Here is a 27,979-nt window from a genome sequence, read left to right on the forward strand (position 1 = left end):
GATACGAGAGAGGGGGTTTATAGTTTTCGATTAGCGCATGCGCAATAGCGCCAGGCCAGTGTCGTCTGTTTGGAGAACGGTTTTATAGTGGTGTAAGAAACGTAAGTTAAGCGACGTGTTACGAACGCCTCAGCGCGAATACGCCGTTGGCCTATCGACTAAACACGGCCCCATACCGTGACGTGCAGCGAGGAATCTATGGCGGCGGTACGGCTAAATGACACGGGGAACGTACATGCAGTGTAGTAAGCATTTTCTGAGGGCCGTGTCTTTGGAATTTCGGTAGATAGCCACCTCTAAAAATCATGACAGTGGTTCTTTTCATCTTGTCACCGCTCATCTTTCTTCTCTCGCTGACGACAGGCTCTGGGCTCGGGCAATGTAGGTAAGACTTCCAAAACCACTGTTCTCGCCTTTCACAGTCAGTTAACATCGGATGTAGATCGCAGAGGTACGGGAAGCTCTCCCGTCGGATTTATGCTTGATTTGGGTGGATGCATGCGAAGTGACGGAAAACAAACAAATCTGTATAAAATGTCGACCATCACGTTTTCTTTATACCCGGTAAATTGTGCCATTAATGCGTGATTAGTCCTGCTGAAATCTGAGAGTGATGATTGGTGTATTGTTGTTTTGTCTACAAATTCAATCATTTGCATGCAGGAACAACGAGTCGTATCAATTGGACAACAGCCATCGAATAGCGAACATTACAGCGGCAATCAAATCCATGCTCCATGACTATGACATTCGATTGCGGCCGAGATTTGGAGGTGGGTATAAACCGTTGAATTGATTTTGGTTACGTTCTTCTTATTTCCCATACAGTACCGTGGAATATGAGCAACGTGTATTAGGTCGCTACCCGTTACGGAATTGTATTGTTTGTGAAGCCCCCTGCGTGTCTCATGGCGGAAGTAGTACAGAGAATGTTGTGCAGGTGTGTGCATGGTGTGTATGCTTCGCAATGTCTACCGGTGCATGACGGTCTTTACAGTATGATCATGGTTAAGCAGCGCACAAAAATTATAAATCATGCTGCTCTAGGTTCTCATCCTTAATTTGGCGCGCTTTAGTAATTCTTCCTAAGTTGCAACTGGCAAAATGTCAGACAATGAAATGCTTGCACATTGCAATCTGACCACATACACGTATGTTGTACCACAACCTTATATGCAAAGCGAAAGTGTATTCTACAGTAGGCCCTACTTGTTTTCACTTAATGATATGAATATACACATACACTGATTTATGAATGCGAACTTGGTTTCATAATTTCCTATAGTGGTAATGAATACAGGGCTATTCCTATAACACACGTCCGTAAATGATATAGAACCACTGATAAGCTTTTTTGCTCATGGCAGTATTTTGTAATAAAAACAAAAGCAAATAAACACAACTGCACTCAAGTGATTCCAACTACCTTCTTCTTTGTAGCCAGGGCCTCGTCCCCTCCCCCCACCCCCATCCAAGTTTACTTATACATTCAGATTTGATGCTTCTCGATCATCCACAGAGGATCCTAGCAACAAAACAGCATGCCTGAGGCTTGTCGGCTAATGTAGGCAAAACATATCCCAGCCATGGGACTAGGATTCCACAAAGCAGGTGCAATAGATACGTCATCACTCGGGCATTAAAGCCAAAAACATTCTGGAATGTTTATAGGCTGGTCTTCCGTGGTCCATTATAAGCTTAGATAACATGAACTGGCTGTTGCTATGTCGGGTAAAGACTCGGGCAATCCTTTTATTTGTAAGATTCAATTGTCTTCATTAAGGTTTGCCCAAGTGTAAAGATAACAGGAAAAATTCATAGTATTAAGAGACGTTTTGTATGAGTTTTTTTCTTTATTCTCTGGTGGTGGGGGGGGGGGTGCACAAGACCAAGAACTAGTAATATTACAGCAGCCTGAAAATAACACGTTCGAATGTACATGGAACAACGTGCGTGTTAAACACCTTGTTTCTACCCTATAAAGTCATTTGACTATGAAGTGCATGAACGAATTTAAAAAATGCACGTCACTCATTACTAGACAGTGTGAACACTCGCAATTCTTTAATACAGTAAGTCAAAATCCATTGTTAAATCATATTTGATTTTGTCGAAGTGCAATGACAATGGTGAAAACGTTTGATCAAACATTTTAAAATGAGTGAGAATGCCATGAACATCTCCTGAAATCGCAAAGATGTCCTATTAGTTTACCAAAGTTTTAGCTATCCACTGTATGCATTGATTAAATGGGTTCGATTAGTCGGTATAATTTGGCGTAAACTTTTCGTCAATCCATCTTTAATGGCTGCTTTAATTGAGTAGTGTATAGAGATAATGATGCATTGAATAAACAGTATGTTTTATGTATGTATGTTTGTGTATGTGTATGTGTGTGTGTGTTTGTCTGTATTGGTTGTGGTGTTTTACTTGTATGACAGTATATGTTAGGTCCACTTAAGGTAATGTCATCAGTAGTATTGAATCGGTGCGCCATAGGTGGATGGCATTAATGTATGCTAAAGCGTCTTGATTCGTTTCATTTCTCGCGATAGGTCTAAGAATGTACTTCTTATTGTACGCTCGTTTGATACAAGGAATGGTATTCATGTTCGTTGTCTGATTCGCTGAATCCTTTTTCGCTCTACTTTGTAGGGCGCCATCAAGAGGGAACCATGCGATATGGTATATGAGGTGGTAACTGCAGAAGGTTAACATCACGCGGGGTTACTCTGTATTGAAACACTGACAGCTCGATATTATTGGATGTTCTTCTTCACGCAAAGTGATTAAAGCGGAGAGAAATAGATTTAAGAGATTTATAGGGAATCAAAACATGGAACATTGTACACCAACTGCAGGTAGAGATCGACAGCAATGTGGGAGAGATAGATAAAGAGAGAGCGAGATAGATATGTAGATTTAATCATGAAGTATTATGTGGTTGGTTGTGTGGGTGTGTTTGTCAGTGTGAGTGTGCACGGGTATGTCACATGTTCGATGTTAAATGTTACATTCTTACTGTGGTTAACAATCGGATCACCTTTCTTTCTTCTTTGGTGTTTCAGTTATTTTTTTTTCTTTCAGCGGGTGCGGGGATGATATGACGGCGGTTTGCGTGCTTAATTGAGCTATTGTCAGATTGTACCCATTGCATGGATCAAAACAAAATATCTATGTTTTGTCCCAACTCAACTGGGATTTATGATGGGACTAAAAAAGATTGCGGAACTCGTAACTAATCATCACTCAAAACATATCGCAATGTTTGCAGAACTTCTATTTGAATGTGTATGTGTGGGGGGGGGGGGGAGGAGGAGGGTGTGGGTGGCGGCAGAGAGATAAACCTATCCAAGGGAGTACAGATAGTGCAGTGTGCTACCGCAAATCCTTGAAATACTTCTTGATCTGTCTGATAATGCAACGTGCAAAAATATGATTTTTTATGTCAAATTGATTTTCGTCAAACCGATAATCAAAGGTCAGAGATGAAAATAGCAATTGATCCCTTTAAAGATCGTAATCTGCTGGATGTCGTTATAGTTCTACTAGATAGTCGTGTCAAAATAAATTTCTTCGAGAACTGATAGCAATGTACACAAGAGCAAAGACGAAATATGCAAATGTCTGCCCCCAAGGAAAAACGCAGTATCTGCAATGTGATTACCTTGCAGATACTGCGTTCTTATTGTATCGATTCTGACAATGTCTTCACTTTTTTCATTGTTCTTCACAGAAAATTCTTGACTGCAAGTGTAGTCATATAATAGTAAAGTGACTCAGAAGTATTACGTGTAAGTGGTTTTGTTCTATTACAGATTGTCCTCGTGTCAGGTCTCTGAAAAAGAACAGCAACAACAACAACCACAATAAGTTAGCTGTATATATCGCGAATAAAATATATCATGGATGAGAACACGTGATCAGACACATTCATCCCTCGCCTTCACCTTATCCTAGATTATATCGTTCTCACATTGGGTCTCTTTAACAAAAGGTTTCGATATCATCTACATTTTTGATTGACAGCTGCTTCCCTTCATTGCTGGAGAAAAAAAAATGCGAATCAACCTGAAGCTCAAACAAATTAAAATGAAATGAGAAATAAAATACTCATGTCAATGAATTGCTATAATCCAGTGTGGATTGAGAAGCGTATTGATTCGTATAATACCGCTTAATTGGCATTCCAAGGTCCCACTGCACTATAAGTATTCGATCGAACTCTGCTAAGCTGCAAACGGGAATGTTCTCCTTTTCCTCAAATGAACCTGAAAAATGCTCCACAGTTGAGCAATAAACGAATAGAGCGAAATGGTTTATGAATATTGATCGCCCATCAGTAAGCACCCCTGAATACCTGCTACACATTTCGGTGTATCGTCACCATTCTGTTTATGTATACAATTTCCCATTTCCTTTTTTTTATTTTCATGTGTTTTTTCACTCTCGATATTGTATCATAATTACCGTTAAAGTTGTCATGAATACGCCCATTTTTCGATTAATTTCGAGTTTATAGTAAATCATTCAAGCGAAATGGGAATGTCTCTTGAATTTTTCTCCCCTGATCGATAGCCGCACTGCAATATTATCGATATCACAACCGTGTTATAATTCATGCGTCTCGGAAGCAGACTGCTATCCAATCATAGCGCGTTTTCTTCCTTTATTCGGCACGTTTCATGCCATTAGGAGCTATAGTATCTAAAGAGGAGTGACAACCACTCATACGTGTTACAACCTTACTGTGCTGCATGAATGGAATAGTGATCATCAGGTCGAAAACTGTAGTAATTAATATGGATTTCCATTTTATCATTCTTCCATACTTTAAGCCCTTAAAGCTAAAGTCTGACCTTGAAATCATTTTAACACTTCATTTTCATGATATCGAAATACAGCAAGGTTTAAAACAGCCTTTCTGTAAGAAAAGTAGTTGTGGAAACAAAACTTGATTACACAATGAGATATATCTTTACATAATGGTACTGTAATATCATAAACTAACTGAATATATATATATATATATATATATATATATATATATCATACATGTACATATATGCATCAATTTTGAAGTACTTATTATCAATGGTTGTCTTGCTTGACCATGCATGACCATGCATTACTTATACACCTTACCCAACTTATGGCATTGTCGTTGGTGAGATATTTGATACTGAGAACCTGCAACATTTTCATCAACATATCGGTCTGCCTAAATATCAATGACGTATTTTGTTTTAAGTTCTTTCTGGCAGTGTATCCAAACTTTATTTCCTCGAAAAAGAGTCGAATGGTAAACGTTTTCACTACACCGATGTCTCTCTTTTCTTTTCCTTTTCATTCTGGCGAGATTACCGTATGTCTTTGCATTAGTCCCTAGAAGACTGCAAGCCAATATGAGTTCCGTCTTACTTAGTTTGCACAGTTCATATCAATTGAGCGCCGATTAAGATATGGGGGGCGTTGTAACGCGACACATCTATCGATGACTGAGGATAATGTGTGAATATCAAATGAGAAAACGATAGCATCGATTTCGTGCTCATTTTGCCAGCAGCTTCATAAATGTGGCTCTTGATGGGGGAACGGAGAAGGAGCATAAATGAAACAGGAGTATGCGTCTATTAGCACTTCAACTACTGCAGACGGAGAGAAAGAGAGGGAGAGATAGTGTTTGTGTGTGTGAGTGAGAGAAGGAATAGAGAAAGAGAGAAGAGAGGGCGCCGGACAGAAAGAGAGAAAGAGATATAGAAGGAATATACAGAGCAGAAGGACCAAACGAGAAAGAAAGAGAGTATAATAGAAAAGAGTGCCACTATAGAGTGAGAGGGAGAGAGTGATAGAGTTCTGAGTGTGTGGGAAAGGTAGTAAGAGCTCGGAATGTTCTCTGCGTATTTGTTAAAAGGCGTGATGATATACGCGGACTATTTTGAGGTTTAATTTGGAGAAACATCTCCCAGACAGCCACTGAAAGTCACACAGACATATTCGACTCGCTCCTTCCCAAACAGAGAAACAATAAAGGTGATTAGGGCGAATTACATTAAAAAGAACTTAAAAGAAAAATATAATTTGAATTTATTTCATAGTAAAAGGGAATTAAAGAAGACTTGTTGTAAAGAGCAGCAGAAAAGAACATGAAATTCATTACAAGTATTTTTTAGCATGGTAAAATATATAGAAAACATAAGAACTGTAAAATATCAAACTCACTCAAGGGAATCTCGCCTTTTTTTTTGGGGGGGGGGGGGGTGTAAATGAAATTCCGGCATTATACTTGATGAATATGCATGCATTGTTTTATATTTCGTTTAGAGGAAGAGTTATAACTTTCAGTTTTAAACAACTATTCTAGTTAATTATGTAATATGAGATTAGAATAAATACTTTGGTTAGATCAAATTGATACTATTTGATACATAATTGTATAAATTCATGATTATACATAGGATATAATAAAGTGTGTGTATGTGTGTGTTTGTGTGCGTCTGTATATGAGTGTATAAGTATAACATACCCCTGGAGAAAATAGGCGCATGGATTTTACGTGATCAGTGCAAACATCTTTTCCATTTGCCCCTAATTTTATCCAGCTGCTCTCCTGCAGTATGACTTGAAAGAGAAGAACACAATAATCCCTCTCATGGGAGTGGAGTGAATGGTTGCAGAGAAGAAGAGATGTGGAGCTTCCAGGATTTTTAGCAAAAAAGTTTGGGGCCAAGAAGAAACAAGAAATGAGATATGACTATCATGTAATCTCGGAGGAGAAGACATTGGATATGAAAGCAGCTCAGGAACACGAGTAAGACGATAATAATAGTATATTTGTACGAACAATATCATGTTTAATTGCTTCACTTTTTCGTAACTATGTTTTGATAAATCGGACTTCTATTTTATGTAAGGTAGATTAATTGCTACCGCAGTGTTTTCAGTTACGATTATCTGTCTGTTGTGACACACTAATTAACAGAATCACAGACAAACACAGACACACATTCAAGCTAATACGACATTCAGTAATGTTTATAAGAGTTACAGACATTCAGTCTGAAATCCACATGCAACTACGGCTTGTTCGAATTGATTTACACACCCAGTGCAAAGTTATTGATTATACAATCGAACATTAATGTGTATTTTATGACCTTCTGGACCGTCATTCAAAAACGGTGTTACGGTTTTTATCAGGTTAAGCCAATGCACTCACAAAAAATCAGATAGAGCGATGGACCAATCGCTTCGCAACTGTTATATCGTTGTTGTTTTTTTTTTTTTTTGTTTATGAACACACTTACCAAGACACAGAAAGTTACATGCAGACAGACACAACCACCAGCACAAGCACAATATCTGTGACATATAACATGAATATACAAAATTAGGATATATTCATTTACTTACCTATACATTCAGTGAGTGGTTTTTGGCTGATCACTTTGTTAACTATTAATCTCCTTTCTTTCAGTGCGACCTATATGCTTTGTTGTTATAACTGCACATCGATTCCCTACAAAAGATGGGGTAAATTCTTCTCTATTTCTTGAAAAAAAAAGGAAAACAACGATGGATGATTTCTGTGCAGGTCATAGTGGGACTTGTGTAGTGATGACATCATCACATTGTAATATAAAACATTAACTTGTAAAAATTAGTCACTTTCGTGCAATCGCAATCACAAAATTAAATGTGGTGACACTGCCACCGCGCCGCATGAATTTGAAAATGTAGGGACTTCTATCTCGTTTCCGTTCCAATTGGCACGCAAATCACAAACAAAAAAAGGATAATCGGGAAGAAAAAAAAGAAGGAAGCAAATACCTTCATATTCACTGTTTTGTACCTGGCTCAACTACCTTGGGGAAATTCCTCTCGACGAAAGGAATATGAAAAAAAAAAACTGTACTGTTTGTTGCAACGCGGTATAGCATGGTCCATTTGCTTAATCTCTTAAGCTTGTCAATTCGAGTTACAATGACAGCGTCTTATATGTTGCACTGCCAGAACGCATGTGGAGAATCCATTCATCAGGTGAAATTTATCTACCATTCACGTTCAATTTGACTCGATTAAAAGCGTCGTTGACTTACTGCTCTTTCTCTATTATTTTGCATCTCCTTCAATCGGGGAAGAGAAAATGTTGGAGGGGTCGCTATGCATCTTATCCCTGTCAAAGATGAACTTTGAAACGTCGGAAGAGGAAAATCTGCTGTCCCTATTATTCACAGACGGAAGGATACGGCTGAAATGATGCGACACATTAATATGCAGCATATTGGAGTGAAAGGCGAGCAGCCGAATTCGAAGCGTCACAAATTCTTGGCCGATCTTGTCAGCCTGAATATGCCAACTGCCATGGCGGTCCCCAGAAAGATGCGGTTTGAAAAAAAGGAGGGGTATCACACTCCTTGTATGGCGTACATCTAATAGAATCCGTCTAGATTTTTTTTTCCGTCGATAGGAATCATATTGATCATAATAATCATGTAGAATGATATCGATGATAATAATAAGATCTTCTTTACCCAAGGTAGCCTCTTCAGTGTTGACACTGCTCTACCAGAGGTCCTGCCATTATTATTACCCCAGCGTTGCTAGGTGCACGCTTATACTCCTGGGTCGAGATGAAGATTGTGGGTAAAAACATATTTTCCAATGTTCAAGGATGTAAGCACTGGACTGGATTTGAATTTGAGTCCTCCAATTGGGAGTCAGGAGTCTTATCCATTATGCCAACGCAGTGGCTCACAAAGCATTACTAGTAAACTAAAATCATGACGTAATGAATGTTGATTAAATAGTCTTAGTGTAATGTCATTATAACAAGGAACAAAAAAAAAAAAAAAAACCTAATTTTGCTATTCAAATGAAATAAACAAACAATGCATACACAAGCACACACATGTATTTTGTTATTCCCACTTGTTTACATGATATAATTTTACAGGAAGATACGTGTATTGGGAGTAGATATGATTAATGTACATTTTGTTGACCATCGTAAAGCGGATGAACGTGTCTATACTTAGAAACAAACGAACCTTTCATTTAATTTTATTTCATTTTATTTCATTTCCAACAAAACACAACATTTACATACACATGATAACGCAATAGCAATACAATGTTTGTATCTATAAATTGTCCTCGTCGTTCGTTTTTTTTTTTGACGTGAAATGATGTAAACTCACCCACAACTTTGCTGAAGTCATTGCTTTATCATTGAATTATTGAATAACCACTCCATGCTTATAGGGGATTATGTATCAATACAGTGAAATCTAACAGTAGAAAGATAATCAAACGACGAATAAAATGGCTGAGGTTTCTTCTAAAAAAGGAATGATAATAATAGGAGAGGTAAAGGATTGTAAGGGTTCAGCTGTATTTTCACAAAACTGTAATATCAATTGCCACCACTTACACTAACAATAATGGTTGCCTCACCACACTTGGCATTTTGCGGTGCAAATATAAGAAACATGCTTTTACCCAGTTCGTCGACAATTCAGAAACATGAATTATTTTCGTCTTAAAGGTTAGCAGTGCTAAATTAGTGTATCATTACAACAATTTCATGGTAGGGCTGGAATATGACTATTCTCTTTGATCCCTTTTCGAAGAATTGGTACAAATTTGACTGCAGTTCTCCATGAGTGGTGTGAGGCGAAAGCATCATCATCATTTTATCTCGTTTGCGTATATTATTGTGACCAATATGAATACTTTTAGACATGTAAGAATTCTATGCCATTGTTTATCTAGTATACCAGTTTGTAATAAAACGTCTGCAGTTCTGTTCTGTTGAGCCCATCTTTGGAAGTAAAGTTCAAACACGGAGTGGATTTACAGTGTGAAGGGAGACGTGATCAATGGAATAAACAGATTCAAGTGCCTGGACAGTAGAAGGTCAAAGGTCGAAGGTCAGCTTAAATTTTAGTATTTCACTACAAGTATCTCCCGTGTATCTCTGCAATACATGAAGATATTTTCTGGAAACCTATAGTGTATAGGCCCTACATGTATTGTCATATAAAGATTCTCTAGGGAAAGTTTTGAACTGGGGTAAAAGGTCGATGTCAAGTAAAACGCTAGAATGTGACTATTTTTCTCTGTATCTTGGAAATGGTTCATGCTATCTTAATGAAACTCAGTGCATATTACCAGAAAATGATTATCTTGTGAGGTTTAGGGTCATAAGTCAAAGGTCATGGGTCAAAGTTTAGGTTTGAATGCTAGAATTACTCTATGTAATGCTGAAATTACGCTATATGCTTCATACCTTGAAAGTCATTCAACGTATGTACTTGGGCGTAATATTTGCATGCATCACAGCACAATAGGGAAAGATTTGGGTCATGGAGGTCAAAGGTCAAGTGAAAATGCTAAACTTACACTGTCATTTCCATATTCTGAAAATGCCTTAAAGCAAAGCTGTCTTGAGTTGAGGTTAGATTTGTCATCTTCTCTTTCTTCTTTCTCCCACTGTTATTTTACACTGTTGTTTATTGGTTTGTGTACACATGCTTGTCAAGGTGTACTTGCGTGCGTGGAGTGTGCGTGTGTATGTGTGTGTGTGTGTGTGCGTGGTGCGTGTGCTTGTGCGTTTGTATATCTAATTCTTTTCTGAGGATCCACCCCCACAAGAATTATGTTATTGCTTTATGTTCTCCCACACATTCTCTTCCTATTGATTATTAAAAAAATGGCATACTCCGGGCTGATTTAAGTGTATTCTGTAACTTACACTATTTTGAAAAGTTTATTCTCTGTATACGGGTTTTTTTAATGTGTGTGTGTGTGTGTGTGTGTGTGTGTGTGCTAGCATGAAAGGCCTATTGTTTGATATGCTGATGTACGTTACGATCGTTATTTGTGGAAAACTTAATAAATGAGATGAAATAGTATGAGGTCGGACAACTTGGCCATGCACGTATATAGGTCAAACGTCACGTGGTGCGGATTTGCCCCCAAACATGTACAAAGCGTTCGTGAGAATGTTTCAAGAAGTACAAAATCAATTGACGGACATGTTTGGGGTTTCACAAAGATTTTGCGAACATTTGGCACGTCTTGAGAAGGTCGTGCCCAAATGACGAAACTTTCAATACGTTTTCGAGAACAAGGTGACGAGCAAAACACGATCCAGGATGCTAGAAACTTTTTGAGATGTAGCACATGTTTGATCAGCTATGGCCTTGCTGCTGAAAATTTGTTCAAATATCAACAAATATTGTGCCTCAAGAGTTCACAGCGAGTGGAATCATGAAATTTGTAAAATTTCAAGTTCAAGTTCGAATTTATTCGTTTTTCCACAATAAAGTCATACAAACATAAATCTCACTTTCTTGAGTGACAGAAACAATGCATGTAAATTCATACAAAGAAAACAACAATAATGGGAAAAACTAACAGTATCAATACATTGCAATTGTTGCAGAGGTAACGAAAATGAAAGAATTGTCAATATGCACTGTGTGAAAAAAACGGAGGGACCCACTAAAAAGACAATGCTTGTAGAGTGTGGGCCCCTCTAGTATTAAAAACTCGATGCAAAATTTGACTAAATATAGCAACAAAGCTGCACGAAAAGTTTGGCATAAAAAGTTTAGCAGCCCACTAAGAGACAGACGGACAAACAGTTACACACAAAACAATAACAAACAAAATAATGAGCCATTTCGAAATAACTGCTCTTTAAAACAATTTTGCTATCCAAATGATTTGAAAAAAAACAACCAACAACAACAACAATGATAATTTCTAATGTGCTAAATAAAAGTATTTACAACCACTCAATATATTCTGGGCTTGTGCCATCAAACTTAAAAGCAAGTCATTTCCGTGTCATGCTAATCATGTGAAATTGTCGTCTCATTATATCCAGACCCTTTGGGTGAATGACTCGAATTAGCGGAAGCGTACCAGTCGTCATAGCTAGTGGACATTTCTAGTCTTATTGATAGGTGACAGTCGCTGGTATTTTGGTTGTGTGTGCAGTATATAAAGATGTCTTTTTTTCAAATTCTCGAATTTAACTGCATCAGCACAGAATAGGCCACGCTACCAGAATGCACGATCACTAACGTTGAACTTTCGGAAAAACCTAATTTTGGCATGACGACAATATGACTTCGTATTGAAAGTCAGCTATAAAGTGAGATGAGTTGAAAGTAATGTCTCCAAAGTGATGCTAGAATTTGCCTTTGCAATTAAATAATCATGGTATCATTAAGTCATTGATCATTCAAATTTCACCAAATCAGACCCCCACCTGCAATTTTGAAGTCCAGCGAACTCTGTTTGGTGTAATAAGGCGCATTGAACGACTTATTCTTCAGTGATCAAGACGGAAATGAATCAAACTTTATTACTGACTTTCAAATTTGATAAAGGTGAATATTTTTGGTCACATGTCTCGCAATTAGCATCTTTGTCCATGTACGATAGAGGGAAGGAGGGCGGGTGAATATCCTGGTAATTCAGACATGGTCTCTGCTAGTGCTCTGGGAATGCAAAAGTATTGGTATTATCCCAGAAGAGATTGTGATGGTGAATGTGATGGAACAGGATATGTAGACAGACTATATCGTGTAAAATTATCTCATGGACGATTATACTTATAATCTGACTGACTCGGAACTTATGGAAAAATATACACCTACGATTGCAGAGTTTTATATTTCGTATTAAACAAAATCCGATACCAAAGGAAAGAGAAATTAGTCATACATAATTCTATACATACAAAGGGAGTAAAACTAAACGGTGGATAACCGTACTCAGCAATACCAACAGGGCATTCTGATTTACAGGGAAGTCCAAGTAGAAAGTCCTCGGTTTTTTTTTCTTTGCCCTGAAGCAAAACAAGCCAACAAAGTGGAAACCATTTTGAGGCCCTGACGCAATAAAATAACATAACTGAATTCGGTATCTAAAACCGTACAAATGAAAAATAAACAACGGAAATGACACTCCCATTATAATGACTGAGGAGTAGATTATTTGATCAAAATTCACATTCCAAAACTAAGGTATAATGTATGAGACGTCTACATAATGAGTAAAGATTGTTTCATCAGTTCAGCAATCCTGGAATAAGCAAAACAGGGGGTTGGTCTTGGACACCATCACGCACAAATTTGATGTATTTAACCTCAGTAGCATTTTTCAAAACAAAATACCTGTCAACAAACACTTTCATGAAATAACATTAAAGGACGAGTAGAAAGAATTTATGACAAAGATAAAAATTCAATAAGATACAGTAAGACACTCATGTTCAATTGCTCGATATTCTAAAACAGAAGGGAAGCACGTGACACTATATAAAAGTAAGATGTATTTCAACGGTTCTATCAGATCTACCGTTGTGAAGGTGGTGTGTTTACTGCGTTAGGTAATACTTTCGTATTTTTGGTATTGAATTAATATCATTAATTTTAATGGAATTAACAAAGATTTGAGAAATTGACTTATCAAGTGACTCCTCCTCGTAGTAAAATACACAAAGGAAAAATTATCAGAAATGTATTGTTCCTGATGCTTTTATCTTCTGTTTGAAACCCAAGTTTCTGAATGAAAATCATTGAGCCGTGAGAAATGCAGTCAGTGCCTATTTCTTGAGAAGGAGGAAACAACGTCACAATGAACAGCATAAAAACGAAACGTAATTTTGTTTCGAGAAAGAACAATGCCGTTCCTGCAACGTATTGGTTTTGGGTGTAGATATTGTCCCCCAAGAAGCCAAGATACGAAGTCAAAACGACTCCTTAAACAACTAACTTTAGATAAGTAGTGGCTTGAGTAGTACGCGTTTGCTCCAAATTCATGCATATGGGTTGATGACGGTAGGGGCCCAGTTTGGTTCGGTTTAAGGTCAAGAGTGCATATAAACCGTTTCTTATAAATTGGCACTTTGAGCATTAAAAAGGTTTCTGTTTGGTTGTTGTGGTTTTTCCCAACAGCGGGATGGATGTATCGTGCTAATTCAATCATGTCCAAATGCAACGGACGCATTACTACTGACCTTGGTCGTCACATGTAATGCAATTTCGTAAACTTGTCGCACTGTCTTTTTCCTGCGGCATCTTGAGGTACACAAGGTTCTAAGAGGTATAGAAATATAAGGGAAGATTTCTGGATGATGTAACTTAATGAAATCAAGATCGGTGTTCATGTTATTTCAGGAAATTGCATAACTACTTGGTGTTCCATTCGTTTTTTTCCCCATGCACAATCACGAACATATACTGCTACTATGATATAACGTTTGACGTATAATTAATGTCCTTGTCTTCGTCCTTGTACTGTACTACAAAAGACTACCCCTCTCACCCATTGACCCCAATGTCTTACCAGGGAGCAAGCCATACGTGTTAAGTCAATACACTTTGCGAGATGTATCTCCAACGGACTCCCCGTACAGATATAGGGGATACGTTGCAGAGACCATTCTCACCTCACAGATATTTTCTTTTCACGCTTTTCTTCTAATCCCATTTGACGAACACTCTTTCGGGTGCCAAAAGTTACGTCTGCAATTCTCCCCCACCCCCTCTCTTTCTTACCCTTTCTTTTTTTTCTGTCTGTCTGTCTGTCTGAATTTATTTTTTTTTTCACCTGGAAGGTTGTTTTTTGATTTAAGTATGGGTGTTGATGTATGTGAACGTACTACTTTTCCAATCTATTTTTTTTTTTCGGCAGGAAGGTAAATTTGAAAAATATCTTACACTTGTAGGTGGGTAACACTCGCCATACACAGACGTGACTATCCTGAAGAAAATTCAATAAACTTATTTAAGTGTAGAAATGGAATCTGAAGGTTGTCAGTGTTAAGTTTCTTTCATTGGAAACCCCTGGAGAATTGTGATAATATGCTCGGGCTTTTTTTCGGTACGTGTTATGTAAGTGATCGTGTCGAAACAATATGCGACACACGGACTCTGTTTTAAACAAACAGTAATAGGAGAAGAAAACAGAATAGAAAGAAAGCAGTATCTTGGCAGCTTGTTAAGCTCGATGCAGGCTGAAATCATATGGTGAGTTCACAAAACGAGTGCATAAGCATTCCTGGCTAAGCAATGACAAACCGCAGATTTATGACGTGTCACTAAAGAAGACTTTCAGTTTCATTTTCAGTTTATTTTCATATTTCTCAAAGAATTATCAAATCTAACAAACTATATACATAATGTCTGGCTTGGATGTACAATGCAATATTGCCAGCTATCATACAAAGTTGTGGTCACTTTGTCGAAATTTGAATCTAAGTGAAAATACGACAAAAATACGATGGGATACAATTCGGTAGGATAAGCCTAGGTCTCAGTAGATATCGAATGTGAAGAAAAAGAAAAGGAGCATGGATACAACTTAGGATCAACCCAAAGAAAAATTGACAATAACATTTGATATGTAGATTAATATTTGTTATGATATCAATATTGATTGTAATGGTGCCAAATTATAAGCATTCATAAAACTTTGTAACTAGATCCACAGACGATGCAGAGGAAGTATTCTATAAGAAACATGTTCCAAAATTTCAAGTGTGATCTACCAGCTAGTTGCAATGACGCGAACAAAACAATGCCAGTTAACTGAAAAAGAGAGGGAGAAAAATATATTTACTTAAAAAGGAATAGACAGAGAGAGAAAAGAGAGATGTTCTCACTTTTTTCTATTTTTTCCCCGACACTGATCACATGAAAACTGTCCTGAAGCAAGCTTGTCAGTGGAGAATGGAAATGACTTGTCACTATCTGCACTCTTCTTGTTCCTCCAGTATCTCCATCACTTTAGGAGGGAGTCAATATCTTACCTCAGACAACCCAGTCGTATCGACCGGTCCCTACGGCCCGAAGGGCATTACCCCCTATCAAAGCCTCCACTGAATTCGGGATTTCCAGACAAAATGAGAGACAGTGGGCAGAAAAATATGAACTTAGTAAAAAATCGTGTATTTTTGTGTAAGACCATCTTCACCTTGAAAAGAAGAGAAAATAATAATTCAAATACACACAAGATAAACACACACGCATACATGTATTATAATTATAAGGAGTTTGATCGTATAAAACAAGATACTAGTAACTCAATTTGTAGTAATTTGAAGTGTTTGTCACTAAAGCAGGTAAAAAAAACAAAGAAACTAACAAAATATGAGAGATTTTTAAGTCATTTTTAAATCAATTATTTTACTTGTCATGTAACAAGTTTAGTGAGGTATCATTGGAAAAGAATTGTGGACAGGCCAAAAGCTTGCGAGAATAATAAATATAGTAAATAATATCATACATGTGTAATATATTATCATATAGACGTTTCGCGTGATGTTTGTTATACTGGTAAGGACTGTTATAATGTTTCTACTTTTTCTGCGGCCTCACTTGTGAGAACAATGACCGTAACAGAAATTGATTGATTCGACTGTAGTGGGGTACACCAAAGCTGCACTTGCATGTTTGTGCATCTGACCTGGATGTGCGTGTGTTCATTATAATACAATATCATCTCAACTAGCCATAACCCATTTTTCAAGTTCAAAAGAAACAGTAGAAATGGGTTATGGCTGGTGAGATGGAGAGAGGGTTCAATTCAGACCAAAGATGTCTTACTTCCGCGTGAGGTTAGGCAACAAATCTAGGAGCTATAAAGCCAAAGCTGTTATTGATTATACGTATGTGACTGCGCTCTTTTAGTTTATCTTTTTTTTTAATTTCTGATCAAACAAATTTAAGAACTCCTACACAGTGTTACAATGCGATGTATCCCATTGCAGAATTCTACGCCAGTGGGTTTTACACATTTAGATTTTAGGATCCTTTAATTATGATGATAATCATGAATATTTCTATACCGTTATATCCAGAGAAGCACTCAAAACGCTTTAAAGAAGTGAAAATAGAAACTGTTCAAGTAGGGAACAATGCCTAACAAGCAACCAAAATGTAATTCAAAACGACTACTTGTATGCAAATTTAAAGAGATGTGATTTTATTTTCACTTTAAATGGATCAATATTATGCGGTTCCCGGATATTACAATGCTATTACAATGCCAATTTATTCCAAAGTGATGGACCCGCAGGAACAATGATCGATCCCCCAGTGGGTATGAACTTTTGATACAGCATATAAAATTGAGTCAGATGACCATAGTTACCTAACAAGGGTGTATTGCTGATCATGAGAAACGTTATAGTCACGAGCAGTGCTATTGACAAAATGTAACATGAGAAGAAGATTTCAAACAGAATTCGTGATTATATATTGGGCAACCAATGTAGTGATTGAAGCACAGGGGTAATATTATGATCTCTTTTCTAGTGTGAGTTCTTATACGGGCAGTTGTAATCTGAAGTTTTTGAAGGCGTGAAGGCTTATCATAGGCAACTGGAAAAAATGAACATACCAAATCTAGTCTACATGATATAGAGGCATGTTCAAGCTTCTCGTCAGTGGACCTCAGGTAGGTAAATTACTAAGTTGCATGGCTCGAATATATGCATTTTGCAATAATTCTATGGAGATAGGGGAATATGCGAGTAGTGCGTGATTATCCCCTGATTTTTATTCTTAAAGGAGCGTAGTGGGCGTTATATTTGGCCCTTTTTGTCCATTTTCCTGTTTCTTTCTTCACCGTGGGCGAAAAAACGCGGTCAGTGTAATTATGGCCGAGGTAGACTGTGGACGTTGAGTGGATGAAAGGCTCTAAGCTCGTACCATAGAGTAACTTTGGCCGAGTAGGAGGTAATGAAGTGAATGGAAAACTTGATCAGGTCACACCAGAGTCACCCGTGTAGAACTAAATCATCGTACGTCTCTATATGTGTTGTTTTGAGGGCATAGCGTCGTGCCCCAACGGAACTCTTCCTTTAAATAGCTACGTATGACATTTCCTTTTAAGGAGAAAGAAATAATGCCTCTGCGTGGTGTAAGACTGCAATAATTATTCAAGCCTTTGACATGAATGTGGATTGTAACCAAAAATTTGGACATGCATTGTCAACAGCACAAACGACTATGGGAAAAAATGAAGCATCCTAATGTGCATGTGTTCTGAATGAGTTGCTGATTCTCGTATTTCTTATTGGGCTTAGTGATAGAATTAGTAATTTGTTGAATGACGCATTTATTCATGATCATTTTTTAAAACTTTTTTTAACGTGCATTCATGTACCTATAGTATTTTAATGATTTATTCATAAACGATTTATCAATTGTTACGATCAATTTAATACCTGGTAAAATTCAAATCTGCCAGTTATCTTGCTTTGCTATTTTGAGCTAATATGTAGTAATATGTAGCAATTTCATATTTGTGTTTATTCTACGTCTACTTCTCATTTGCCTTGCATGTTAATTTACACGTCTTGCTCTGGTCAATGTGCTGCTCTAATATTCGTGTTATTTCTATACTGCGTTGATACTTTCTCACTGTTTTCTTTGTTGTTTGATATACTTCAATAGGAATAATAGACAATGCATGATGATATAAAACCATCTTAATTTGGACTTGGCACAAAATTACACGATTATGTATGGTCACCGTTTGACTATGAGACTAACTTTTGCATTTTTTTTAAAAATCTCATCACTCTATAAACCCAGAGCTTTCCGGAATCGAATGTGACCTGCATAATTAATCGTCTGTGTGCTTTGAGTACTAATTGACACACCCACCCCTCCCCCCCCCCCCCACACACACACACGCATTTACGCTCAAACACACACCTACACGATCTTACACCCGTGACTGTCTAATACGTTTTTGATGCGTAAGAGGGCGAAGCGGAAAAAGGCTCCAAACTTGATTCTGAAGAGCCTAATTAATAATGATTATATTGATAATTGACAGTGCTTATATAGCGCATAACACATAGTGCATAATGTTCCTATGTGCTCAAAAAGTGGAAAGATTATACCAAAAAAAAAAATGTATTTTAATTATTAATATATTAATTGTAACGCTTTCCATCACAGAAACCAACTATAAGGTCGCATGGATTGATTTCTCAGTCGTGTTGATTGTACATTTTTGGTGTATTCGTTTGATATGAGTTTTTCGTATTTCCTGTCAGAGTTTCTATGAAAATGTACTCTCTAAAAGCTGATAACAATCTCAACTTTTTGAAGAATTAAATGGTCTCATTTAGTATTCCTTCTCAAGTTGGTTTTCTCCGTTTTCTATTCTTGATGTTTATGAAGGTCTAAGTGAAGCCCTACAGAAACTTCAAAAACTGTCAGCTCTAGCTACGATAGTTAGACGTTATAATGAATATTGTTGTCAAGGAGTGTAACAATAAGAGCTTTGATCTTGCTCTCCTTTCGTATGTTTATTGGTTGTCATGGATTTTCTAATGGAACCTTTGTTATACACACAATACAATATAGGGTAATCAATAAGATATAACTTCAGAGTCCCTTTTCTCAAAATTAGCACCCTTACCTGCTTAAATTGCCATCATTTATTTTGGAGATTTAGGATTATCCGAGTCTGATGAGATCCATCAGAAACGTCGAAATATTTTCTTTCAGAATTTGATCCTAACTAGAAATCCTATCAGTCGACTTTGGGTCCACCTTCGAGACCACTTTGCAATGCAGTAATGTCAAAAGGGAAATGTAGTCAGTGACGAAAATGGAATGTATGTATAACATTATATCAATCATATAATTACCGAAATGTTGTATTACGTGTAGGGGAATGCACACTATGAGCTCTGCTTTTTACCATTCCTCTCCATTTCCAGCATTTCCGGTAAAATTAAAGATATTCTGCAAACCTCTCTTTTATCATGTATTGCGATGTAATTTATGCATTCAATTTCTGTAAAATATTCATATGTTTCTGTTGGACATGGAAAAAATGAATGAATACATGAATGAATGAATGAATGAATGAATGAATGAATTAAAAGATTAGCTCGCGTTTTCTTTTTTCAGATTCTGAGAGCATTGTTTAATAGAGACGATTGTCTGATGTCATTATTTCGTTGTTACCTTTGAATTTCCTGACAGAAAAATACAACACGGTTTGTAAAACAAGTCCCTCTCTTTCTTCCTATGCAGGCCCTCCGATCGATATTGGAATGGATATCGACATAGTTTCAATCAACAGCATATCAGAGGTGAATATGGTGAGTCTTTCAGATATGTAATCTTGGTTCAAAATTACTGTAAGGTAGTTGTCCTCTTTTACATTGGAATTGTTTGCTGGCAGAATACGCGATGGTGAGCAATGTTGTATAGTGAATGGCTCTCTGGACCGGATTTGACTCGTTGTTCTTTTGATGATGTGCTTAATTACCCCTTTTCACTCGTCCTTACCCAGATATCAAAATAGCTTCCTCGCGAAATTCGGGAAAGAGAAATAGCTAAGCATTGTGTACACTACTACCAATATACTTGACAAGTAAATAGGGCTAAATTAGACCGTAATATACTATGATAATGTGAAGAGGACTTCTGATATCGGACGAGCACAAATCATTTTTCACCCGAAATCATTAGAAGGTCTTTAAATTATAGCAATGAGATACAGAGATAATCTTGACACTCCAGTGCAATCTCAATCAATGCCTACTTACAACTTACCTGCGTGTCAGTCTGTCCACCAATACTTCTCCTGGGGTCGGAAGTCTGGAACTTTTACACTTGACAATACTGCATTTTCTCACAGTGCTATTTACGCAATCATTGACTTCGCACTGACAATGGGCTAATCGTAGACATGCAAGTGTTATAGCATGTGTGTTTCTTTGTGTCATATTCATGTCTTATAATGTGTTATAACTCATCTCTACGTGCACTGAGAGTGTGAAGGTGCCATTCAAACTGGCATAATAACATCGTGAAAGAAGTCTTGTAGTTTACTCTGTGTCATTTATGGGCATAATCGTCATGTAGTTTTGTCACAGTATGACCTGAGTTAGGAATTGAGTATACATTTGTAAAGAGACAAGAAACTAAATGAATCATCATCTTATCTGTAAGTAGTTTGAAAGCTCTATCATTATTGTTCTTTTTCATTGACATTACCATTACTATTGTCATCATCATCGTTAGCAGTAGTTGTACTATGTATGATATACTTAAGTGTCATTTAAAACTTGATTTTGTTTTTACCTCTGTGTAAATTTACCATGGAATTAGTGTAAGAGAAAAGATATCTTCCTATAAATTTTAATTACGATTACGAATATTGTGTTGATTCCATTGCGCATTATACGGTTGGAGAAGATTTCAGGATTGAAATCATGATCGTTTGTTACCTGTCTCGAGTCGACTATGAAATTTTATTGGATGGAGTGGATATCCGCTTACCCCAAGCTTGGGAGATGAAAAGCAAATATGCTCCCACCGTCAGCCCTGCCTCGAACGCTCAGCTACAGCCTGGGATAGGTCCTTGGAGTTGTATCATGACAGGGTTTTGTGGAAATTAATAACTGCCATACATTTAATCACGTCCCCCGTGTTGATATACTAGGAAACAAGCACTCCAGTAAATAAGCGCCCAATCCTCCATGTATTCTGTTCATTTCAAGTACGCTCAAATATTTACCCCAACTAAATGCATATAGTGGACAGCACACATCGTAATATTGACTCCTTCCCGACAAACTTCTCTGCCACTGCCCAATTTTTTTTTTCGTCCTATAATTAGCGACTTTGGATAGAATTTGGAAAAATCCAATTGAGTGGACGAATATATTGCGGTCGCCCTCTCTCCCCTCCCCCTCTCTCTTTCTGTACATCTTTCTCTATCCTTGTCTGTTTTCCCTTCTCTTTGGATATATGCATTGAGCCAAACAATTTTAAATTGGGGATTCCAAATCATATATAGCAGAAAGCTCTGCTGTTGTTGTTTTCATCTTTCGGTATGTTGTGAGTAAATTTTAATCGGCACGATGTGAGCGCCAATCACAAATATATTTTAATTGTAGATAGTAGAAATAGATAAAGGAAATATGTGTGTCATTTCTCTCACCTATCATTAGTACTTGGTAAGAGTGTATATAAAGGGGGGGGGGGGAGTGGGGTGGGGTAGCGACAATCCGGGTATTATCTCTCCCGGATAATGAGCATCAACGCCGTGCACCGCTCCGAGCACCGATACTTCTTTGCTGTTTGCTTCGCGCTTGTCACAATCCCCTATCAAGAAGGGGAAAAAATCCTCTCGAGATTTAAAAGGGGGCGGGGAGGGAGAAAGGTTGATTAAGATTGGAATCGTTGATTCATTATGTGTTGAGGTAGTGGTACATAGATTGGGGAAAAAGAAGAATTAAGACCAAGAAAAAAAAATAACCCAGATAGGATAAGATAACTGTAATGGCGTGACACACGATGTCCGATATGTTATTTCATTTGCCCACGTTTCACTAGTGTTGCCATATCATAACGAACACTGGAAATTCATTATGGAAACATAGTCAACCCTTCTCTACAGCCGCTGTTATCATTTCGATGGAGTCTGGAGTCGTCACCCCCCCCCCCCCTCGCCGCCTTAACAACGCGTAATGGCAAGTACATAAATGAGCATCCTGCAAAGTATCCTTGTAAGGATGCGCATTGGTGATCGTAAAGAGGGGAAAAAAGAACATAGTGAAACGACCTGAGAACAGTTGAATGACAATTCGAAACCTCATTACAATGGTGGCGGCGTATATAGCCGAATGAAGATGGCGAGTAAACCGAGAAATGGTGCAAGGTAGTCTGCACCGCAGTCGTTACACTTCGAGGCCAGTGCCACAGGCGGCCCGTGAAAAGTAGTACCTGGTCATGCTGTTTTTGTAATTGATGCTCGAGTTGATACATAGCACATCGCCAAGGGCCTGATACCCTCTAGAGTTTAACTGGAACAGCGAAATGGGTTAATATGGCGTGGCTATTCCTATCTGCTTGATCAATGCGGAGAGCACGGGAGAAGACCACCGTGATTGAAAATTCAAGCGAGCGCATATTCACGCAGTGCGAATTTCGCTTCTTAAAATAACACCAAAGAGCGTTTTCTATTTCATTCGTTTACTTTGTTATTCTGTTTATGATTCTTATTTCATTAAATGTCTTTCCTTTTTTTTTGTGTTGCTTCTTTCCCTTTGGAGAATTTTTCTCTGGCCTTGTTTTGATTTGCTGGAGGGTAGGCAACGATTGGAACTTGATCGATTGTATATGAAATAAGGATTACTCCTCCCTATACAATGATATTATGAGGGAATAATTTGCCAAGACACTCTTTCGTATGCCTTCCAAAGTCCCACAAACCACCAAAACGACTGAACTTGTTTTAGGGAAGACAATGGAAGATAAAGTGGTAATGGACCAAAGGATTAACTCGAAAACATTTGTTTCATGTTGTGTTCTCCATGAAAAATAATATCACTCGATGATCCTTTTTTTTGCGATCTGTAAGTAATGTTATTCGGCGATGAATTTTCGATGAGTTGGTTTGACCATTATGACATTCCATGACATTTTTTGTTTGTAATGGTATCTTTACGTTGAACAGTAATGCATGAAGGGTTTACGTCGAGTTTTATTCACAATTCTGCGGATCTCCAAGAGCATTTCCATAATATGCACGTAGATAACAGAGTCGTAGATGTAATCATTCTGTTGTTACAGAGGTATTCGCTATTGTGATCCTTCATTATACCACGCAAAAATGTTAGATTAAGCTCAAAACCCATATTATGCCTGCGATATATTCGCTTCAATAAGTGGGTTTCATTCTCCAGCGTAATTCAATCATGAAAATACGTTCTTTAATATTTGAACGGGTGAACCTGCGAAAATAAAACGGAATAAAAAATAATGATATGTCATCATACACTAGATATACCATGTTTCATTTTGTTCTAAAGAAAATGCGATTGTCATAATGATTCATTTCCCTTCACTACAAGTTTTCTTATGTTTCTCAAATGAAATTCGGTACCATTGATCGGATCTTTTTGTCTTCTTTTTTTCCTTCTACTCCACTGAAACGCACCACGAGAAAGGCTTTTTGGTGCCTGTGATAGATAATTGTGGAGTTGTCTTGAAGAGCGCCTAGCACCGGCGTCCGCTCGAGAAGCTTCCCGAAATAATTATCAACATGAGTATCGCTGTTGATTTGACTGACAAATGCACTCACTGAATAGTGCACATTAGAAACCATTAGTCAATGGGTTTACCGGCAGACGGATTTTAAAGGGAAGCGCATTGCGATGATCTCACTTGAAATCAAAATCAAACCTTGATAGACAAATAGTCCAGCGGCATATTCAGATCAGACCGAATTGTTAAGGTTTGCCTAAAAGTGCCAAATTTGGCATCTATGTATATATTCTAAGTACAGATTTGTATATTGAACCGCTCAGAATTCCGACGTCTTCTCCCGGTGTCATAGAAACAAATTGTAAAAAACACATATATTTGTAATCATACAATGCAATAATTGAAGCTCATGGGAATGCTAAAAAATGGTAACTGCTATGGTAACATTTGAATTTCCATAAACTATGTATTTATAATGAAACAATATAAAAACATTATAGACGTTTCTGAGTTTGTTCAAGTTAGACTTTGTTTGCCATCAAAATCTTAGCTCTGCAAATTCATATTATCTTCCCTATAACATGGTAGTTGCTATGTCAACAACGATGTAGAAAATGCTGTTTGAGAAGATACGATCATTTCTATATCAAGGCAAAATGCAGATGACTTTAATAGGTACACAAATGACTCTATAAAGTACACTTAGTTCTAACTCTGACTGATTACAATTTAGATATATGTTTTTATGGTAATGGTCATACCAGATGGAACAGTTGCTAGGCAACACCATGATTGACAAGTTTAAGTAAGTATGCTTAGCATACAAATTAATAGAAACTGTATGTACTAATGTATTTTTGAATGTAACTCCTCCTCTTTGACATTATCATATAATATATCCTTGTTTTAAACCCGTCATACTCGAATTTACTTTTCTAATATGCTCTTAAAAAAACAACAACACACATACAAAAAAAACAACTTGTGGTTCATTTCTTATCATACCCACAACCTTGAATAAATAGGAAGCTAATTGCATTTGAACAAGTAATTCTAAATCGATATATTGAGTCACTTCTACATTTTACTATTTTATCAATGAAGACATATGTTTTTTTTATATTTCGTTACCATGGCAACGGGAGAAGACGGCAGACTTCTGAAGAGCCCAACATCCTAATTTGCATAGAATACATCGGTGTACATGACATGTCTGCTGAATTCGATTGTATGAGACAAAACTGAGCAATATTATTTCACTTAAAGAACTACAAAGGGTGTCTGTTTTTCATTTGCCTTTCAGCTTTTTGGTTTCTGTTTCGTTGTGGCTTTTGAAATATTCATCATTTGTATCGAAGCTGATAACTATTATATTGTAACCTTTGCTGCCAAAGTAATTCTATCAGTTACGAATCCAGACCACGCTACATTCTTTAATAAAACAGTTAAGTATGCAGCCGGGAATATTTGTGACCCTGCACCTCAAAACAAACAAAAAGTCGCCAGACATGAACTTTTAGTTAAGACCATGTTCTGTAAGAGCAGACTTTAAGCTTTAAAATGATGTATAACTCAAATCAAATGGACTCTCCTAACCTATCTAAATATTGGAAAGAAAGCACAAATTCAGGAAAAGTGTGAAATGAGAAAAGAGGCTCTGAAGTACAGTGTTTATTCAAGCGCTTAATCTTTACCAAACCGTGCTGGCTGTGCGATGAATGGGACAAAAAAATTGGAAGTAAACCCCCAGAGTAACAACAATGAAGGGATTATCAGATTAAATTGAAATTAATCATGCCTCATTAACACATTCTGTCCATAATTAACGCGAACTTTCAAATCAGTAGCACTATCCTTTCAAAAGTTATTAGAGTTGAAAGTGAAGAGTGTGGACAAGGTTTTTCAGAAATAAAAAAGGGATTCTAAAAACACACCTAATCACACTATTCTACCAAAAATGTTCGAGATAAACTACTAAAAAAAAATACACTTTCCTGCACGTTTTATGGTACCAAATTTTAGTTTAATGTAAAAGAAGACCTGCTCTTTCAGAAAATATGAAAAAGTCAAGTTTGGCTAGGTTGACCCACTTCACTTATTTTTCAGTCCTCACGCAAAATCAGTGTGTGCAACTTTATGTTCGTTTTGAGGTGCACGGTCACATTTTCCCTTGAATCTTTTATTTTGTTTCTTACTATTCCTACCCTCATCCCACCCCCCCCCCGAAAAAAAGAATGTCTTTAAAGTTCTTGTGCATAGTTCAGAAGAAGTCGGGCAAATAGTTTCTTCACAAAAACACATGCGTGGGAGAATGGTGAGTCACGTAGTTGACGTAATTTTAGACTATTTGTCCGAATTTTTTAGTCATCTACGGCCGACAAGCTACATAGTGACATTATGACCCCAACTTCTACTATGCTATCAAAGATAGTGAGACACCTTATCTAATTCGGTTTTACATTGATACCAACAGACACACACACATTTACGCATTATATATTAATATACGTGCGCTTGACGTTGATATGGAAGGGACTCAGAGAGAAATCTATATTTAGATATAACGGTAATTACAAGAGCAATAGTATATTCAAGAAACGTGTCGATATATACATAATATTGTACGATTGTGTAACACGCAATAATCGTATATAAAATGCGCTCTATCCATGTCGGGTCAGGATCTAGAATACTGATACTCCGGTGCCATTGTTGATGGCATACATAATTGTCCATGCATTCCCTAGATACGCCAGTGTGATAATACGTTCGCATTTCAAGGCCCTGCCCATAGGTTACAAACTTGCGACCCTTGTCATAGTTTTCAAACGAACAAAAGGTAACTATATAAAACACACACGACCAAACACGTACACAAAAACACACACACACACAGACACACATACACCCATACACACATTCTATCTCTCTCACTCACTTTGTTGTTGTTGCAGTTGCATTCAAATACTAATTGAGAATTTATACATTGTGATAGATGGATAACAATAAGCGTTGCGGCTTATCCAGTTAATATGTTTTACACTCGTCTTCTGCATACATTTATGTTTTTTTTTTTAATTCTCCCTTTACTCGGGTTGCAGTATAGGCCTGGGCAATGAAATTTATCTCGCATTCATCTCTCATAATTGGGTTTCATAGTTGATTCCACATCATGTGGCTGTCTTGCAGGCGTGCGCAGCGGTCATGTGCCGTGTGAGAGGAGGGAAGGCGACTCGGGGCAGACGATGAACACGACGCTGAACGATCGCCGTGAAGTACCTGTTTACCCTATGAAATGATCGGGGCCTGGGGGACCCCGGGGTAATGTTAGACACAGAAGGTGCTTAAGACGGAGATGGAGAGGGCACTTGAGTCCTTGTAGCCCTGGAGTACCCGTCATGGTCATTCAGACCAGCCGGTTCCTGTACCGACATCTTACACCGCGGTGCGAAGAGGCACAGCGGAGGGCATGCACGAGGGAGACATAACCAAGTTTCGTCAGGGGGTTACCAACTTCGACTCTTTTTTTCTTCCTGTTCCTCTAAGAACTAATTAGGTAGGAGGAGGGAACTGAAGGTTCTTAAAAGTTTGCTTTCAAGAAAGGAACAAAACAAAACAAAACAAGCTTTGTATATTCGTAAACTTAAATGAACGATTCAAGTTCACGATTATTCACATGGGGTCAACATTCAGTATTCGCAGAACTGGCGTGTAAAAACTGCGTCTTTTGAATAGAATTATCACCGAACAGACGTTATTTGAAACAAGTTATTTCTCACTTCCCAAGTCTGTATATTCCATCACTGTCTGCCAATGCATTGCTGTTCTGATGCATGTGCTCACAGGCTAATGGAAACTCTTTCAGACCGAACCACGGAATACGTGTGACGTTCATCCAGTGAATTATTCATGACTACTTACATCCAGAT

At 37.5% G+C, this 27,979-nt stretch overlaps 1 protein-coding gene across 1 annotated transcript in view; it reads left to right on the plus strand.

Annotated features, from left to right (window-relative positions):
- Nucleotides 1–302: 302 nt before the first annotated feature.
- Nucleotides 303–27,979, plus strand: part of LOC139745097 (gamma-aminobutyric acid receptor subunit beta-3-like) — a 75,851-nt gene continuing 48,174 nt past the window's right edge. The window contains 3 exon segments of the mRNA XM_071655518.1: nt 303–385; nt 664–773; nt 20,085–20,152. Of these exon segments, the coding sequence (XP_071511619.1) occupies nt 306–385; nt 664–773; nt 20,085–20,152 (258 nt within the window). The 5' untranslated portion in view covers nt 303–305.

This window comes from Diadema antillarum, unplaced genomic scaffold (assembly GCF_040938485.1).
Source record: "Diadema antillarum isolate AM-2024a unplaced genomic scaffold, OU_Dant_1.0 seq00001234_RagTag, whole genome shotgun sequence".
NCBI lineage: Eukaryota > Metazoa > Echinodermata > Echinoidea > Diadematoida > Diadematidae > Diadema > Diadema antillarum.